Source organism: Ambystoma mexicanum, chromosome 6q, assembly GCF_040938575.1.
Source record: "Ambystoma mexicanum isolate Mex_15411 chromosome 6q, UKY_AmexF1_1, whole genome shotgun sequence".
In the NCBI taxonomy this organism is placed as follows: Eukaryota; Metazoa; Chordata; class Amphibia; order Caudata; family Ambystomatidae; genus Ambystoma; species Ambystoma mexicanum.
The window spans coordinates 1,123,781,685-1,123,801,745 of record NC_090937.1 but is presented as its reverse complement, the minus strand read 5'-3'; the positions used below and the strand labels follow the sequence as shown (position 1 = coordinate 1,123,801,745).

General features: G+C 44.2%; 1 protein-coding gene across 4 annotated transcripts in view; it reads right to left on the bottom strand.

The window, feature by feature from the left end:
- Window positions 1-1,263: 1,263 nt before the first annotated feature.
- Window positions 1,264-20,061, bottom strand: part of CORIN (corin, serine peptidase) — a 1,135,185-nt gene continuing 1,116,387 nt past the window's right edge. For all 4 annotated transcript variants that reach the window (XM_069631711.1, XM_069631714.1, XM_069631713.1 and 1 more), the window contains one exon: window positions 1,264-8,240. In XM_069631711.1, the coding sequence (XP_069487812.1) occupies window positions 8,058-8,240 (183 nt within the window). In that variant the 3' untranslated portion in view covers window positions 1,264-8,057. The remainder of the gene's footprint in view (window positions 8,241-20,061) is intronic.

Genomic DNA, 20,061 nt, shown 5'->3' with positions numbered 1-20,061 from the left:
GCTGCTTGCTTCCCCAGTTCCCTCTAAGGGAAATCGGTAAAGTTAATCTATATTTCCCTGTTCTTTGCCTTTTCTGTGTTCTACATGAAAACAGAAAGGCTGGAGATCAAGGACCAGCACATTAACCGTGGGCATGTCTCTTTCCTCCCGCCGAGCGTGGTGAGTGGTCGGTTATCAATCTGAACCCTCCCGGGTAACTGTAGAGTCTCTTCACAGAAAATCAGTTCTATGAATTTCGGATCGGAGGTGCCTGATGCAATATCGTTTGCTCCCTGGGAGGGAAAGGAGCGCCTTCTGCTCCTTTTCCTCTACACAAAAGAATCAACAGTCACAAGCAATTTAATTATAGTGTACCTACTGGTCTTGAGCTAAGAAAATAATTTTTGGGGATTAGTCTTACACACTGTGGTATACTACACCCTCTGACAAGTCACTATTAATGTAGGTAAAATACGATCATTGTCAAGTTCAAATTGCATGGAGGAGACCAACAACGTTTGCACACTGCCCTGCAAATGTTTAACTTGCATGCAGGGGACCCTACAGCATGTAAGTGCATAGTTAAGAGTAAAACCATGTAAACCACTTTTACTCTTTACGCTTTGCAAAAAAGTCAACGCTCTCTGCATATAACGTATTGCAGGCAGCGCCTCTAAATGGATTCCTATGGAGTCCTATTGCTTATTAGCAAGTGCCAATGCGAAACAGATTGCATAGGAATCCATTTGTTTTACACCTGCATGAAAATCTCAGGCAGTCATAAAATGAAGTGCTCATACAAGATGGAGGAGGAAAGCACGGTGGAGATGTTTTCTCTGCCCCATGCCTCTCCTCTGCCTTTTGTCGGAAGGAAAATGGGTTGCCACGAAAAATTAAGGCGTAAAAGCATTACACCTTGCTTTTAGCTTTCAATTTATTCTCCATCCCACTATAATAAGTGCTTTTACGAGCCGACAAAGGAACATTGTTGCTGACCTACTACCCATCACCTGTGCTCACCAACCCAAGATACTAGAGTGCATCAGACGCATCAATAAAGAGCCTGTGTGTACGCTAACCCATCACAGAGTGCACGCAGACATATGCAAGGATACTGTGCACTCATTGGAAGGATACTGACGCAATCTTGACGTAGTTCGAACTGTCATCATCTATTGTCCTCTAGTGACACTCTTTCTGCGGGTTTTCAAAATACACCAATAATTATTCACACACAACGAACCTGAGAGATGAACTAGTTCAGGCAATAAAAATGTCACTCCATTTTGGATCAAGCAAGTCAACTCTGACCTTTTTATTTTCATTTGGACGTGTGTGTTTGTGTGTTGGTGTGTTACATTTCTTTTTGTGTTGACATTATGGACTGCAATCACAAGTGTTTTGACATTTGATTGTCGTATACATTTTTTCAAAGTACTGCAAAATAAAGTCTGACGATTACAAAGATTTGCGATTCATAGACTACATACACCATCTCTATTTGCACACCTAGAAAAAAAAAAGTATAAAAATACATTTATAAAATTACAAATATTCTCTTTACATGGAATGTTACAGCAGACACAGCTTGGACGTGTTACTTCTTTCCTAAAGGCATTTGTGATGTCACGCAACAACTTGCCACACAGAAAAACTTTCACAATGTGGGTTATTATAAGGCCCTATTCATCAACAACTTTAAACACGGATGCACACACACACTGGGGAAACTCCTTTGACAAAAGGGGTGCTGAAACCAGGCAGGCTCTGGACTCCACTGCCTCTGGGTAAACAATGGACTGAATTATGTCTGAATGTTACATATTTGCTGCTTCACAAATGCAAATCTTGCAACTACAACGCCTGCTTTCGCACAGGAGGTACACACAGTTCCTTGATGCAGCCGACACCGCCTTTGGTTCGATTTCATATCATTCAGTCGCTCACTGACGCCCTGTCCTAAAGCAGTCACACCAAGCCCATGAAGTAAGATGAGCTGTTCTAGTTCACCAGGGATCTGAAAAAGTTGCATTGCTACCTGTTTTGGACTGCAACTCCAATCAGCCCTAGACTTCATATTCAATGGTGGGAAATGATGGGAGTCGTAGTCCAAAACATATGGAGAGTCATAGGCCGCAGTCCCTTGCCCTAAACCAATGGGAAAGCAAATAGACCATTCCAAGTAATGCTACTGCCTTACAGCAGCAGACCCAAAGGGAGATGCTGCACTCTTTAGACAGGAGGATGCTAAGAGTGACACCTAACTGCCCTTGTTATCTCACAATATTTTGTCGGACGACATGCAATGGAAACAATTTTGCTGTACCAAATACTGCAATGGAATAACCAAGCTAGGAGGTAAGGGGGGGGGGAGCAGTCAAATATGCATCTGCACATGGTACTGCATGGCACAAAACATGGGGTGAGACCCTAAGTGGCGAAAGGAACGGTGGTGACTTCATGAACCTACCAGAGACTTTTCAGACCATTCTTATTGATGGTAGTTCACTGTATTGTGTAGTAATATTGGGCACCTGTAATGAGTCTGCCCTCATTTTGCACACCTGCAGACATCATACAGAAAATGCCACCAGTGCAGCTTTTCAAGTTCATTTTTGTAGTCAAGGCAATGTTTGCCCCAGAGCTTACACTATAGTGCATATTTGCATGGCACTAGCAAAAAGGGCAGAAACTGATCCAGTCCAACAAACATTTACTTTTAGTTCATTTGTGTAGCAGAGCAACGTTTTCCCTCGTGCGTGTACAATTTTGTTTTAGCACCAGGCCAGACTTTGCCTTAGTGCAGAAATGCATTGAAATAATCATTTTGTTTATCCTGGTGCACATGGCCCTGGTGCACAAATGCATTGAAAGAATACAGTTTTGTGCTATTGCTAATGACTTGCCTTGAACCGGGGCACAATTTCTGCAATACGACCCCTAATCTGAGAATCGGTTCTCAACAGAAGATGTCCAGCCACAAAGGTGATGTACAAGTATTTTCTATATAAACAATTGTTTTTTTCCCCCTTGCAGTGATGGTTCTAAATTGGCTTTTGAGCATGGAAAAGGTTGAAGTCATTGGTAAGCATGCGCACAGTGCAATTTCCGCTTTTGGCAGGAGGAGGTAGGGACAACAATCGCCACAAACCTTTCCCCTCATAGTAAAACTCTTCATTCTATTGGAAAGGATTTTTGAAAATGTTTCCAAAATCAAGGGACGGCTGTGTGCAAAATATGCAATTATGAGCGGCCAAACAGGCCTTGGAGGATTGCCTGCCTGGGTCTCTGCATGGTCAGCCCAGGCGTTCCCACTGTAATTATATGGATGTTTTTTGTGCTTAGCAGAGTGTAGGAAAACTGCCTCCTGCTGTGTCCTACTGCCTTTGATAGGACAGCAGCTCGCCAGAACCTCATATTTGCATTCAAAGTTGTGAAAGGGCGTTTGACCAATTAATTCTGCCAGATATGCAAACCGTATTTGTTCGCAGGGAGGATCTTGGCTGCACCACAAATCTCATCAAAGCACGGACATGGGCATATTCTCCAATGGGAAGGCAGCAAAGTGATACTAAGCTATTTGAGGGAGGCACTTCTTACTATAATCACTTTTGCTTTCCTGTGGCCACAATGCCTTAGATACTTCCAAGCAGTCATGGGATAGGCTTCCTTTGATGTCGGCTACATGACATCACACAACTACATTTCCTGAAAGGAATGGGAACTGTGGACTTCCAACTTTAATGGTAGAGGTAGTCCAGCTATGGGGCATCCAGTGTCCGTCATGAGCTGTGATTGAGATTCAGCATTGGCTTGCTTGCTCCCTAACCAGTGAACAGGAGTAGTCTGACCCGCCTGACTCGGCGGGACTGATTTGTGTGCTGGAAGTCCTGCAATTAGAAACCTAGAGAAGCAGTGCCCGGGTGCTGTGAAAGTGTGTAAGCATGCCCGCCGAGTAGCAAGGTCCAAGAGTCAGCTGTAGAGCTCAAGAGCCATTGCCTCTAGGTTGAAGTGCCTCAAACACAGGCCAATGAATCAAGTTGGTTTCAACTGCATTAATGCTAAAAGAACTACTGTGCAGGATCATCCGCGAGAAGACTAAGCTTGATGCTTTACGTTTCAAAGAAAGCTAGCGGCCTGCCGCTGACTCCTGCTAGAGAAACTTCTGCTTTGGAATGATAACTTGACATGACCTCCGCAACCTCCACATTAAGCCAATAGCCTTAGCTCTTGCTGTGATGCCTGGCAGTGCTTTCTCCTGGCCAGGCCGTCCACCACAGGGCTGATTCAGGCACGCTGGAGCTTTACCAGCCACTGACTGAGACCGGCTCCTGCTTAAATGAACAGACCGCCATACATCATGTAGTCACAGTCCAGTGTGGCCTTTGACCCCCAAGCCCTCTCAAAGATTCAGAATTGTACTATTTGTTGCACCTTTTATTATATATATTCACTAAGTGAACCTAGAATAAGCTTCATGACTGGTTCTAACTCAACAATACTGTTTATACTTTGCTATTGGTGGAGTACACCTTTAATGCATTCTTGCATTTTATGTATTGTTGGTTCCTTCCTACCCCATCACTTGTTGAGTGGACTTCTGCCCCACTATCCTAAGGAAATCCAAGGATGCCCTGGGCAAGATCTCTTCTCACCTACTTCAGTGGATGGCTGAGTCTGACTGTATTAGGCCTCCCCTACCGACTGTTCCTATCCTATTGGCCAAGTGACTTTCCTACCCTTAGCCCATTCCAGCTTTCCAGATTGTTCATTTCTTTGAAGCAACTACTGCTTTACCCATCATGTCCCCTTTTCGAGCCCCCCGCGGACGATGAACTGGTTAGCCCAGGCCGAGGGCTCCATACACTGTGCCTTGGACAAGCCTTGGTGCGTGCTTTAAGAAGACTATGGTGGTGATTGGAGCAGTTTGAAGGCTGAGTAACATAAAAGCAAAGTGGGAATACCATGTCCATTGCAGCCATGGAGTTATTGAAACCTTGAATGACACATCAGGGTGACAAAAACCTGACCGGCGGATTTACATTGCATTTTGAAGAGTTAATTGCAGGCCTGTGCATCTAAATCTGTTTTTCTTTGGAAATGTCTTGATCAAAAACAGATTATTTCTTAAAAGTTGATCCAATGGATATTTTATGGGAGAAAAACTTTTTAGACATTCATATACTCATTATAAATAATTACCTAGTAACAGGCAAATTTAATCTAATACTGCAAACTATTAGCCGCAACAAGTTATGAATTACTTTGGATAACCTCCTTAATGCGACACATCATTATCATTCTACGGGCTTTTCTATTTTTTAGGTTTTTGTTATAAAGTGTACGCTAAAAGGAGGACAGGATAAAGACTGCTTTGAAGGCAGGGGCTGTCCCCTCGTAATAGTTAGTGATCGTGGTATGAGTTCTTTGTTAACACCCTAGACTTGCACATTAATTTCACATGAGGCCAAAATATCCAATGAGTTCATGGACTAACTGTCCTGAGCCGCGTCAGAGTCACTGCTGCATAACAGGATGTGTTTAGGCTTGGAATGGTCTGTCTTAATAGAAACCATCTGTTGGTGGAGGAAGTTTATGCAATTGAACTGTGGTCAGCATCACACATCCAGGTATCAGTGTTTCCAGCAGACTGGCACAGGGCTAGCAGTGATTGTAGAGTAGGAGTGTAAGATATCTGCGGGTTGGGGAGAACATCCATGCCCACCTATTTTTGCAGGCTGTAGAACTTCAACTGAAGCAGATACAGGAGCAAAATCTATACTGTGGAGAAACGAGGACAGGTTTCGACAGACCATCATGGACGTCCCACTATCCCCGTTTGTTTGATCTGAAAAGCAGTTGCCTGCTCTTGCCCAAAATCAATGTTTTTAATGGATGATGGATAGTGTTTCCTGAGGAGTGTCTGGTATTTATGATAGGCAGCGCGACTTTCCAATGTAGCCATTTCGAAGGCCAGAGACCGCAAGACTGAAAAACTGTAGAATCAACTTTTCTTCTCGATGGGGGATGGTGGGTCCATCTGATTACAATGTTCTTTTTACCTAACTGGGAGCGTCAAGCTACAATGAAACAAAATGTCCCGACAATCGGCTACCACTGTGACAACACAAGTGGGTAGCGTGTTATTGTTAATAGCCTGTGGCTGTGATAAAGCCAAATTAACATAATTTATGGAAATAATAACCAGGATCACACACTTTTCCTTGATTAAATTGAGACTTACGAAGATTCTATTGATTTGAAAGATGCACATACAAAAAATTAATCCAATGCGACAGTAGTTTTTTCCGAACAAAATGTCCCCTTTCCAGTAAACACTTTGAGACGTAAATCCACGCGCTAGGTTTTCGATATAGCCGTTACTATGAGGTACGCTCACATCTCCCTTTGCATTGCTACTGTCTGATTTGTTAAATCTGCACATTTGTGTGCTATTTGTGGAATATTTTTGTTATTTTGAGTTCAGAGATAGAGAAGATTGTATAAGGTTTTAAACATTTTTTAGAGGATTTATTTTCTAGGATTTGCCTGATCGCTTTCCTTTGTAGTATTATTTTGGGGACTAGTCAAAAATCTGCATGAGCCAAGGTCTTCCTCACAGACAAGCCGGCAGTTTAAATGTGGTAAGGTGCTAGCCAGATTCAGGATTCCAGGAAGCCTTTTGAACTATTGCAGTTCATTGTAAACTGAATGAAGTTTAGTTTTAGTTAAGTTTAATGAATAGTATTTTAGCCTCCTTTTTAAATGTACTTGTTAGACAATAAATTACCCCAAAATCGAAGTGATGACTTAATGTATTTGGCCACTCACATCAACAGGCATACATTCCTCTACTGGGGGATTAGCGATGGCTGAATTACAGTACCCAACAGTTCTTAACACGTAAGGCCCTAATAACATCGTAATGAATGGGGAATGGGGCAAGAATGGGCAATGGTTCATCATCAGGAAAATGCTGCTGTTGATTAAAGTGTAGTAAAGGTTAGTGGAAAAACAACTCGGATTACAATAGAGTAGCCTTTGTGATGGAGAAACAGGAGGTTGGAAGGAAAGAAAATGCGGGAAGGTCATAATGGTTCCATATCTAATGACATTCGGTTGATGTAATTTGTCTAAGTAAGTTCCGAAGATGGATGTGTTTGCATAAAAATGCAAGGTGTCGGTGATCATTGATGGCAGAGTATTGCTTCCTTATGTCTTTGAAGATGACCTATTTCAACACCTTAACAAATAAAATACTTGACCTAGATTTCAGATACTGGCCCTCAGATGATGAGGTCTTTATAGACAGAGGTAGCAGGAAAATCTGAGCCGTCCTCAATGTGGCACTCATGGGTATTATAATCTCCATTACATGTCTAAGACTGTGTAATGAAATCCCACATAAAAGGCAAATTCGCCCCTCCATCCGCCACACCCCCAAAGCTAATCACATTTAATGATTCTGTGCTAGTACAGATTATTCACCCTGTGCAGGTGTCTTCAGTCTTTATGTTGAATAGATCATCGCAGTATGTGATGTCATTCAGAGCTCCCTAGTGGAAGGCAATGGAATTGAACCACACTGCAATGAATTAGTATTTGGCACCCAGAATTATTTTCCCAGTTTAGCGTGTCACACGGTAGAATATGAGGAACGCAGTGTGGGTTTGCAGTATATAATAACACAAGCACTCACTGTGGATGAGCCCTACATCTACGGTAGGTCGTGTGGCATATTAATACCTATGGCAGGGTATTGACACACTTCCGTACCAATGGCTTTACTTCACCTTCATTAATCTATAAACATGTGATGAAGCCGTGGCCTATCAATATGTTCCGTGACGCATTGCGTAATACCTGGAATGATAACAAAGCACAGTGGAGGAAGACCAAATCATCACAAACGTACGGAATCACAGATGGCCCAGATCACTGCATCTATTGTGGCAAATGGAGAATAAAGCGGTTTTCTCAAACTCCTCGAACCATATGGAGCTCGTAGGCTGTAGGTTCTCCGAAGAGGATCCAGAGAAATACCTCTGTGCATATTTCCCGTGCCATGGCTACAAAAGTCACTCTTTTAGAAAGGTGTGGATGTAGATTTGTCTCTCAATCCAGTCAACAAAATGAGACACATTGCTGTAAACGCCTGGTCCCAAAACCTTAGAAAAGCAGACTGAGCCCCATGATGTCAAGCCAAACAAGGTCCATCTCCCTCCAGGCTGCTCACATACAAGGGGGCCGCCACTGTCACCCTGAAAAATAGAAATTGAAGGTCATTATTTAATTGCACAAACTGCTTAATTCAATTTGCTTGCATAGACAAGATTCGGGTATCTTTACAAGTACTTAAGTAAAAATCTAATTGGATATATTTGACCATGAGTCATGTTGATTCGCTTTCTTATATTTTATGTGTCTAAATGATGGCATTAAAAAGCAATCTTCGCACTCCCATGTCCATGAATGACAGGTAGCCTAAGATTGTTTACCAGGCTCACAGACTTTGGGCCTCATTATGGAGTGTGGCGGTCTGGAAATATGGGTGCCGGTAGCAACGTAACGGCACCCTTTCCGGACCGCGGCACACTTTCCGGACCACCACACTCCAACTCTGTGGACGGGGGCTGTTACACCCAGCAGGTCTAGCCTGCCGGGTGCAACGGCCTCGGATGCCAGAGTTTTCACAGAAGCACTGGCACCTTTAACAACGGTGCCAGTGTTTTCGTGCGCACATCCCCATAGAGTCCTATGGGACTCCATGGGAATGGTGCTTTCCCGAATCCGCTGCCTGATATCCTGGGCTGCCGGGACTTGTAATGTCCCAGTGGCACTGGGATATCAGGTGGTAGATTCGGTATTACGAGGATGGCGGCAACCCGTCTGTAGCACTGATGTGTTACTGCCGTCCTCGTAATGAGGCCCATTGTCTGTAACGATGTCCTAGGTACTTTTATTGCATATGCCCAGCGAAGGGTTTCCTTACTTCACAATGGTAACCTGGAGGCATTACATTTGAAACACCCCCAAGTGACAGAAAGGTTTTGGAATCCACCCCTTATCCTGTCTGTCATACAGGGGTCAGAGCTGGACTCAGAATTCTGTTCCCTTCCCAGCCTGTGCACAAGCAGGCAGATGATGTGGTAAAGGGAAGGACCCTGTGCTAGAAGACTGCCCATCAGGGCAGGGCTAGTCTTCTACCTCTACCCTGGAGTGGAGTAACCTAGCACAGTGTGAGTTCTTAGAGTGGCACTTGGGCAGCACTTAAGCACAGAGAATGACACTGGAAAAAGAATGTGAGCACTGGGAGGAACACTGAAAACAACACTGGGAAATGGAGAGCCACACGGGGCAGAAGTGGAGCAACAAGCAGCATGAAAGTGTGTTTTGCAATGGGAGTGATTCTTTAGCTATGCCTCCTGATCTGTGTTGGGCACATGCTACATGAACATGTGTTTTACAATGACAATGCTGGCATATACCGTTCAGACAGGACTAATGACTTTCTCTGGGCACGTGCAGTGTGGGGAATGGCCTCATGATTTGCTTAGGGTACAGCCAACATTCAAACGTGTTGTGAAATGCCCCTGTGTATTGTTGGGGACCCGGACTATTGTATAATTTAAATTGTACATTTTATGACTTTTACTCAATGAATTTGAAATATGTGCTGCACAATGAACCATTTAGCCTATTCTTTCAAAAGAAATCTTGGAGGAGACCCACCCTTAAATCACTAGAGTTGTATATGGCTCCTCTATTGCGGTTGGACACTCGGGCCACTTTTGGGAAAACATTTACATCCCACTAATTTAAAACTGCCACTTATGCCCTCTGGGTAGTTCTTTTGTATTGTCATGTACTTAAATCTATTTTTCAGATTTGTAACGTGTAATATGCACCATACATTTTGATGTATTTTGTTACATTGCCGTCTGGGATTTTGATGGGAAGGAAATAAATGGACCCTCAACTCACTACACTGTAAACTAATATGTTTTTTTAATGAAAAAAATGCTGTATCAAAATAAGAATTTGCTGCACAGACGCCAACCTGAAATAAACTCAGTTGCACAGATCATCATGACCGGGTTTGTCACATATTGGCCCTCATTACGAGTTCGGCGGTAACCATGCCGCTATTGGCGGCATGGCTGCCGCCGAAATCGCGTCGGGGTCCGGGTCCTCGGAATGAGGATTTACCGGGCCATTCCGAATTCGGAAGTCCCGGTAAGTCCTTCCCCATTCCCATTTCAGCCACCATAGGGCTGAATGGGAATGGGAGAGGGAGCAAACAACGGGCCATTACGAGATGGCCCGTTGTTTGCTCCCTCTTCCCAACGCGGGACCCGGTAAGCACGCCTGGTTTTCCCAGGCGTGCTTACCGTGTCCCGCGAGGGGAACCCGTAATGTGGCGGTACGCAGTGAACGGCGCCGGCACCTTTTATGGCGCCGTTCACTCCGTACGCCAGGGTCGTAATGAGGCCCATTGTGTCTATGTATTCAGGTGTGGCAAAACGGTATGTGTACTAAGCTGTAAAGTGTGGTGAAAAGTAGACGAGCTCTATAATATTTTAATAAGTACAGCCACTGTTTCACATTGTGTTGCATCAGGGCAGGAGGCAATGTGTGAACGCAGGCATAGGATACGGATAGCAAAGTGTCTGGGGCTCTTCTAACACGACAAGGATGCTAAGAGCACCACACAGGAGAGTAACAATGGCGTGAACCATGCCTGCCAATCTGCAAATTGTCTTCCATTAACCACCTAAATGAGGTAAATAGATAGCATCTGGGATGACATTAACGATGAATGCCTAGGTCACAACATACGTATCTTGTTGCCGCTGTTAGGCAAGCAGGCAACCCCACTATTTGCTTGTTAATTGGAAAGAGTCGTAATGTGGACATTGGTAACCACAATGCCCAGATTGTGCTCTGTCAGCATACCATGACTCATGCTATTCGTAGAAATGGTAGAATAAATAGGAAAAAAAACCAAAGGAATGGTAAATTTGATCGAATTTCGGCTGTACGAAAATTCCGTACAGCAGAACATTTCGCACACATTTAGAATTTGGTGCCATTATCTTGAACAAAGGGAGCAGGGATTGCAGGGGTGTCCCTCACCACCCGATAGGATAACATACTTTTTTTTTAAAAAAAGGACTCTGCAGTGCCGGATCTCATGTTCTCAAGTGAAGGGAACCAGCATCACAGAGGGATGAAGGATTCGGCGGCACACAACGAGCTGTGCCAACAGGTAAGTAAGGTGTTGGTGGGGAACGGGTTGCCATAAATGTCAGGGGGAGAAAAAACAAAGTCGATTTTGTTCTAATAACTTTCGGGTCTTTTCTCCTGCAGACATTTCACATTCGACCATTACATGGACAACAATGACTCACACAGCAGTCTTCATTTTGCAGCCGCCCTTCATGTACGTGACACCATGACTCCAGACACAGGAAGGTGGACGTCTGGTAATGTTCAGGGAACTCATCAAAAATGCTGGGAGTTCTAGGGGCAGCAGCCATGCAACACACATGCACAGGTGCACCCCTGAGTCCCACAAAAAAATAAGCAGTTGGCAAGTAGTCGCCACTTCATTCAGACTAAGGAGCAGCAAACCCTTGACCAGAAAGCATGAGTGCGGAAAAAGGGAGCAGTGAGGAGACCAGACAATGACAGTGAAGTCAGAAGAAGGGGCAATCTGACAGGTTGCAGTGCATGAAACAGAAGGGTGAGAGCAAGATGGGAGCTGTGCAGAAAGCCCACCTGGGTTAACATGGACTGTGGAAAGAAAACCTTTTATTTCATAACCCCAAACTGCCCTTATATACATCACGCTTGTTCATTTTATTTCCCCTTTTCATGTTTGTAATGTGTTGCTTGTCATAGTGAGGACTTTGCTCCCATGGCAAGATTGGTTGAATTCATATCGTACAGTGTCTGGAAGTGAGATCCAAGAGCAGAGATGGGTCTACCACCTTTGGTTATAGTCCTGAATTCTGAAATGCATGAGAGAGAAGGGTCTCCTGAGAGGTCAGCCACACGCGTGAATCTCGAAATCTGATAGTCCAGGTCTGTTCCAAGGAGGGATCTGTGGATGATGGAGGCTGCTTTGAATTGAAATAGTTTTCCAGTGGACAGCCACTCCCTAGGGCACCTTAAGACCAGCATGCATTGGGAGGCGGTTCACAGAAATCTAGACAAGCAATATACACTGTAGGTTCTATGCTCATTCATCCCCGGATTTCTTTTCACTGAATTCTTTGCCAAAATGTTTTCACAGAAAAAACGAATCGAATTTTCTTATTTTATTTTATTTGGGGGGTTGCCCCCTAGACCCCCTTCCCTTTTATTTATTCTATATCCTGCCACTACCCCTACCCCGTATATCCCCTTAGCCACCCCTGCCATGTTTTCCAATGAGTTTTTTCAGCTGAAATCTTTCAGCAAAAAAACTCAGCAAAAAAATAAAGGGTTGTTGAATGAACTTTGTACCCTGTAGTTGGCTGGCTTGGCAATACTGGTTGAGGCACTGGTTGAGGTTCTTGCACCAGTGAAGTGGTGAAGAGCTGATAGCATTTGTGGCTGACACTTCCTGTCGAGGAAAAATATTAAGAAACAGAGGTACAGCTTGAAAGGAAGTGGGGAGAGAATGGTTACTTGTAAAAGGACAGGAAATGGGGGTATGAGAAAAGGACAGAGAGTCATCTTTTTTTTTTTTACTGAGTTCAAGGAAGGAGAGTAGGCAATTTACTACTGTATATTCAAAACCAGCCATAGAAAGATTGTGATCCTGGAAGTTCTAGTGGTTGACAGTGATGATAGCAACGGAAAAGTTCAGCAGAATGAAAACACTCAGACATCAGAATAGTCTGACAAAGAACATCTGACAAAGGACATACGGGAGGTGAGATGCATCATCTGGTAGGAAGCTCGATTTTAAAGGACTGAGGATGGAGCAGCAGGCCAGGTTATGTATGGTTATGCATTTGCTTTGTATGAGTAGTCCAGATGTGTCTGTTTAGGAAGGGGGAATCATAATAACTTCTTAAAAGGAGCTTGGTACAACTTGATATGATATGATAGGGCATTTCTAACGCGCCTGTACGCAAGTGTTTCAAGGCGCGACGAGACAAGGGAGGGGGAACACAGGGAGGACAGACAACGATCCTACTAGGCCAGGTGTCATTCAGATTGCGCAAGTGCATGGGCTGAGGGAAGGGGGAATGTGCGGGGGGAGGGGACAGTGCAGTACATGGCATAGAATAATAACAATAGGTAAGGTAACGGCCAGCAGGTGGCAAGTGAAATGGTAAGTGTAAACATCAGGTGTCAAGTGCTGGGAGTGGGAGTCTAGGGATACAGAAACAGTCCGCAAGTGCGGGGGTTGCTATTCTAGAGCAAATAAGAGTCCACATTTCTGAGGATTTTAGGTGGGAACATTTTGGGAGGTGAATCAGAGGATTTGGATCTGGTGATTAGTGTTTTGACTAATTCCAAGGTCAGAGGGGTGAAGTAGGTGAAAGCTAGGATTGAGGTGGGTGATTGGTTCCAAAGGTGCTTTGGAAGGTTAGTGGTGTAAATGAACCCCAACAGGGAAGTGGCCAGCCTTGCAGCTAACAGGTAGTTTGTTATTTCTCTGTAACCATATCTTTAATGAAACATCAGGGAGCTAAAAACAATTCCTCTTCAATTTAGCAATATTGTGCATTGTTAAACTGGAACTCGATTCCATAAAACATACTGGAACAATAGGATGTTTTTTTTTTACTTAAGTCTAGACTACACCATCCCAGACATTACGACATCCTGCATGTATTTGGTGCCAGATACAGTACTACACATGGGACCCTTTCAAGGCTCAGAGCACAATGGTAACAAGCAACCTGCGATTGGAAAGATCTAGAGGTCATTACACAAACGGGCATCCTGGAGTGGTGGAACAAACAGAACTTGCTCGAGGGACATCCTTTTACCAATCCCCAGTTCAAGTGGCCATTACAACTGATGCCTCCAGTCCTACAAAGCATAATGGATATGTGCACATCTAGCGGTTCTGTTAGACTACAATATCTGGGAGTTCATGGCAATTTGCCTTGCTTTACACGGCTTCCATATGGAAATACAGGGGCCCTCATAAGAATGGACAACAAAAAAGCAATGTTGTACATAAGGAACAATTAGCACACTTCTAGACATTAACCCAGACAGGGCCACTAATTTGGTGTTTCATAGTGAGAGAAGGTATGTTTCCTGGTTCCCTTTGCTTGACAGTTTAGCCACAAGCATTACAGTGAGCTGAATCCTAGAAGAGTGAGTCCTACTTGAACCTGCACGTTTTGTGGCTAGGTAGGATGGTGTTCGGGCAGTAGTTGCCTAATATGCAATGCAGGCCATTTTGAAGAGTATCCTGGCTGGGATTGGTAGCCAGTGTAATTCTCTTATGATGATGGAGATGTTGCCAAATGTTGTAGTTCCCGTTATGAGGAGTGCAGCGGTATGTTGAACGGCCATAAGGGCAGGCTCAGGTGTGTGGCTGGGACACCTGTGAGCAGAGCATTCCCTCCATAAAAGGTGTGAGATTACCAGGGCCAGGACTATGGTTCTGAAATCCTCAGGTGGAGGAATGGTTTTATCATCCGGGGGAGTGCTAGTTAATACCAGGTGATTTGGGCCCTTTGTTGATATGCTGCCGAAGGAGTGATTGATGCCAATGATAACCCCCGAGTGATTTGGCACATGGGACCAACTGAGGTGTAAATCCATCAAGGTGCATGCCATTCAGCCTCTGTTGAATGCCTCCTATTTAGATGAATGGACTAGTAAGAGAAATTCAATTTTGGTGGGATTGAGTTTCATGTAAGTGCTCCTCATCCAAGCATGGATAGAGGCACGAAATTCACACTGAGGTATAACTGAGTATCCTCAGCATATTAGTGCAGTGGGGTATCTGGGTTGCCTAGTAGTAATCCGAGGGGTTCCACATAAAGAGTGAAGATCACTGGGGAAATATTTGAACTTTGTGGGACCGATCTGAGGATACCCATCTAGACTGTTTGGTATCCGTTTGAAAGGAAGAAGGCAAAGCATTTGAGGACTGTACCTGTGACCCCCATTCTATCTGCGTGTAGGCTTGCGATTGAGAAGTGGACAACCACGTCAAACGTGGCAGAAAGTACATTTAAGGCCCAAGAGATAGGAGTACCATGATTTTGAGAGCATCATCTATGACCTGGATGGTGGCAGCTTTCGTCCTACATCTGGTTCTGAATCCAGACTGGTAGTCACAGAGCAGGTTATGTTGGGTAATCAGAGCATGGAAATGGATTGGCAAAGGCCTTTTCAATACGTTTACCAATGAACAGAAGGCTAGTGATCATCCTGTAGTTAGTAGTCATCTAGGTCTAAAGTGAGAGTTTGCAGAGTAGGGGGATTATTCTTGTTTTTAAGGTGCTTGGGAAGATGTACTCTGATGTGCCTGATCCCCTGCATGTGCTCGCTTGAGTAGGAACTCCTGCTCTGTATTCCATGCCTGCAAAAATTAAATCACCCCTGATCTACCATGCAGTGTTTTGATAGAAAATATTGTCATGTTTTTTCTGCATTTAAAGTCAAATTTAACCTGACCCATGCGTTTTGGATAGCACATTCTGCTGTGTTTTTTCCATAATGAGTTAATCTGACTGCTGCACTTGAAGTGTTCACTCTGTGACTGGTCTTCGATCACCCCTGATTTCCTAAACATGGAAACAGCTTCATATGAGGACGTTTGCTAGAGAGATGCATATACCGTGTATATCTTGCTGAGCATCAACACTCTGCTGTCTCACACACTCAGGCTGTCGATACTGGTGGGTAGGGGTACTCCCCCCACCTACACCTGTCATGATACAAGCCACTACGCTAATGTACACTTCAAGTACCTCGTGAGATCTGATCACCAGGAAAGCAGCTTCTATATGTACACAACTGAAATCCTCTGTCTCCCTGGCATCCGGCTGATCTTCAACTTCCTAGTTCGCTGCCCTCGAGTTTGCACTCTCCCACTTTGGTGGGCACCTACTCATTTTCTTAATGTGCAGTTCAGAAATGCTACAGATCATTGACACCCACCGCATACAGTTTCCTTTGCATGGACAGCTCAGTAAGCAACATACACACATTCATATTCATATAGCCAACTTATAAAAACTGCTTAGCTACAAACTACCTGGCTGATAGCACAACCAGGGCTGCCTTAAAAAATACCAGAAAATCCACCTAGCAATGCAACCCTTGTATGCCTATTACAGACACATACCTGAAGTCGAAGTGCGAGGTAGAGATTATGGATATCTTGCTTTTGCCTAGAATCTCAGACCATGGATTGGTAGCCTTGAGCCCAATTCACTATTATAGACTTCTAGAAATGGTCGCGTTTATTCCCTGTTGGGTGCTTAGGCAGATGAGTTGCAGTAAACATCTAGAATACTGGAACATGTATTATTCAAGATCGCCACAATAACCTACTGTCTTTTGATGCCATCCTCCCATATTTCCAGACTACTTCCCACAACTCACAGCCTTGATGCTGCTGCTTTCACCCACTCCCCTGTCTTTCCTGGCACAGTTACTACAGCTGCAGGGCAACCCAAAAAACCAACCGAGAGATTTCGTACCATCTACTTTAACTTGCACCACTCAACGGGCAGTTGGGCCTGTGCCTCTAGTTCCCACCATGCTCGAGGGCTCATAGACGCTGCGCTTGAAATTGATCAACCTGAAAATCACGTCAAGTACAGGTGCTGTGCACACCTGGAGCCACGTTACAGAAACGTTGGCACCTGCACTGGTGCAAAGTTTTCGTAATCCGGTCCCCGGTCTGTTTCCAAGCACTCCTCCAATATACAAGCCCTTGACATTGATCTAGCCATAACTGGGTCACTCTACTTTTCAAGGCCTGCTGCTTCTGAGCGTCAACGAATGCATAGCAAAAAGCAAACCGAGTTCTGCAATTGGGGGGTAACCGAGCAATTTATCAACATTTGAAGGCAACTGTGTGGGGATGCCCCATTAAAGTATGATAACTGTAAATACACATGTGATGTATTTGATTAGGTTTACGTTATATAGTCGGCTTGGGTAGGAAGCAAGCTTTGGGGTTTGGGTCCAGTGCCTGGGCCGCTAATGTTCACAGTTCTATTAGGTATATGGAGGTCCTGTGTGCAGATAAGTGTCCTGTCTTCACACCATCATTGGCTCCAGCCCCGACCAATTAGCAAAACTAAAGATAAGCACACCAGATCCTACTTTTGTCATGTGTTCTAGGCTTGGTGTTCATGCTATTTTTTCCTTGTGTCTAGAGGGAATTGTGGGCTGACACTTTTGTTAATTTGAGCATTCCCCCTACTTTCCCATCTCTCCTGCCAGGAATCGAACCCTGCCATGCACGGGTTCATGGATTGGCAGCATCTGGGTGAGACAGGTAACCGGGGTGGCAAGGTGCTGCCCAGGCTGTACATGGTTTGGTTATACTATTGAGGGGATCATTTGGCATGGTTTCAGCACAGTGCCCACTTGCCGGCCAATGCCATTCTCAAACCACTCACTTGTGCCCTTGCTTGGTAGTTCAATCACATGCTATGTGACTTGCGGTCACTGCTGAGATAGCTCAGCGAGCTGAACGCCTACCCATAGCCCCATGTTATCCTTACCCGCTCTTCATCCTGTGGGCATGCCCGTTCTCTATAAGTGGGTTTCCCAGTCTGAGCTGTGTTTAACAGTGATGAAACAATTGCACAATTTGAGCATTCACACACATTGCCATTGTGCTACACTTCCGTTGGTTTGCTGTAACTTCCTTCGTGCACGTTTCTTTAGAGACCGCTATACATTTAGAGCATTGTTTACTATTTAACATTTAAATACTTACTATATTTGGTACACTTTTACTGGACTTCATTCATTAGCAGATTTGACATGTACAACAATTGTACATGTACCGTGATGACATATACCCTCACCATGACCAGATCCCAGGCTGTATATACACATATATATATCAATGAAAACACTTTGTTAAAGGGATGTTATGGTTAAGTTGCACTGATAAAAACCTATGAAAGGCAATGAAAAAACTTTGTTTGAGGGACGTTATGGTTACAAGTAAAACTGAAAACCCCCAGAAATTCACCCATTATGGTAAGCTAAGCAACCATAACTCACACCACCACCGTGCACTGCTAAGACAATCACCCAGTACATGAAAGATATGTTTGTGAAACTGCTATTTATCTTAAAGATGCCATCAGCTATTGCCATCCCTCCTCCCCAAGAGCCATCACCACCACCAGGTGGAGGACCTACACAACAAAGAAGCACAATACTTCAAAAGACAATGAAGAGGACCATGAAGATGAGGTAGAGGAAGTGCCTAGCTCTAGCACCCAGAGAGAATCATGGGTTTGGCAGTTCTTTACCACGGTTGGAAATGTACTAAAGGAAAGGCGAAAGCTACCAAAGTGAAATGCACACAGCGCAACGATTCAGTCGCGGGCAACCTGGGCAGTACTCCATGCGCTTACACCAAACAAATTTAAATAGTGCGCCTATAAAGGCACATATGCATTGTGCAGTGACAGAAATGCATAAATAAAAGGGGGAGTACGGATGGACAAGTGCTCATGGGAGCCCAGGAGGGAAGTGCCAAGGGATGCCAAGGTGGGACCCACTGGCTAACTGCTGGGGCAGAGGAGTCCCAATGGTGGGGTGCATCTTAACCGTAACGTCCGTTTAAAGAAGTTTTTTTGTTAATTGAATACGTTTTCATAAGTAAAAATGTTTCATAAAGTTACATCACTGTATATACGTTATGAATAATTCCTCTTAACATATATCAAATAACTATAATCCTCCTTCAACAAACATATTTTTTGCAACACATACTTATGTGAGTCGTTATCATCAGTGCATATGCTAATAGGCAAATCAGAGTAGACATTTGTCTTTGCCGAAAGGCCAGCCCCTCGGCCCACGGCAGAAAAGTTCTATCACTTTTTTTTGTACTTGTGTTCTGACAATTTCAAAAAAGTAAAACACAGGACAGATTTCCAAAAGCATCCTTTCAGGTCCTTGCTGATGCTCTTCGTGCAAATTTTCTGCAATCCGGTCCAGCACTCCGGGCTGCAACCGTAAGCAGATTTCTTTTCCTCATTTAAACTAGAGCTTCAGCCATGCCGCATACCTCACTAAGTAAATCAGAGATGGCATTCATCCTTGCCGAGGGCCAGGCCCATTGTCCATGCATCAAACTTACACCACTGTTTTTTGTGCTTAAATTTGGACACTTGGAAAACTAAAACAGCAGATTTGCAAAACCATGCTTTCACGTCCTTGCTGGTGCTCCTCGCGCAGGTTTGTTGTAATTCAGTACAGCACTTCAGGCTGTAGCTGCAAGCAGAATATTTCTTCCCAGTCAAACCTAGGGTTCGGCCATGCTGTATGTCCCAATAATCAAATCGAAGTACACAATTACCAAATAATTGCAGGGCGGTAGAATGGATAGATCACTGCGCTTCAACTACTACTTTAAACAGATTACCCTGCTGCTGGCGATGGGGTTCTTTTGTGAGGGTGCCCTTCCTTCTTCAAGTGTTGGGTTTCGTAAAGGAGAGTGACCCCTGTTCACCTCAGTGCTGGGTTAGTCAATAAGTAACAGTGGTAATAACGAAGCAGTCCTCAAAACCATTTTTTTTTTCTTTTTTTTTTGCTGTATTTATTGTTAGAAGTCAGCCAACACGTGATTCAACTCTCTGTGCGGTGAGGTTGTGGAAATGAGTCTGGAAATGAGCATCCAATTCCAATATCTTGTCCCACGATGGTCGCAAATAAGGGTGGTTAAGATTTCAAGGGTTGGCCTGGTGACCACGTGGGCTCCTGTTTCGGCATGCTGGGTAATTATCTGCTGATTAGCATTGTCTTGGAGTGTAGGCATCGATAGTCACAGCGATCTGTTGATGCAACACTGTGCAGCACTTCGGGCTGTAGCCGCGGACAGAATTATTAGCCACAGGTAGAATTTCTTTTTTC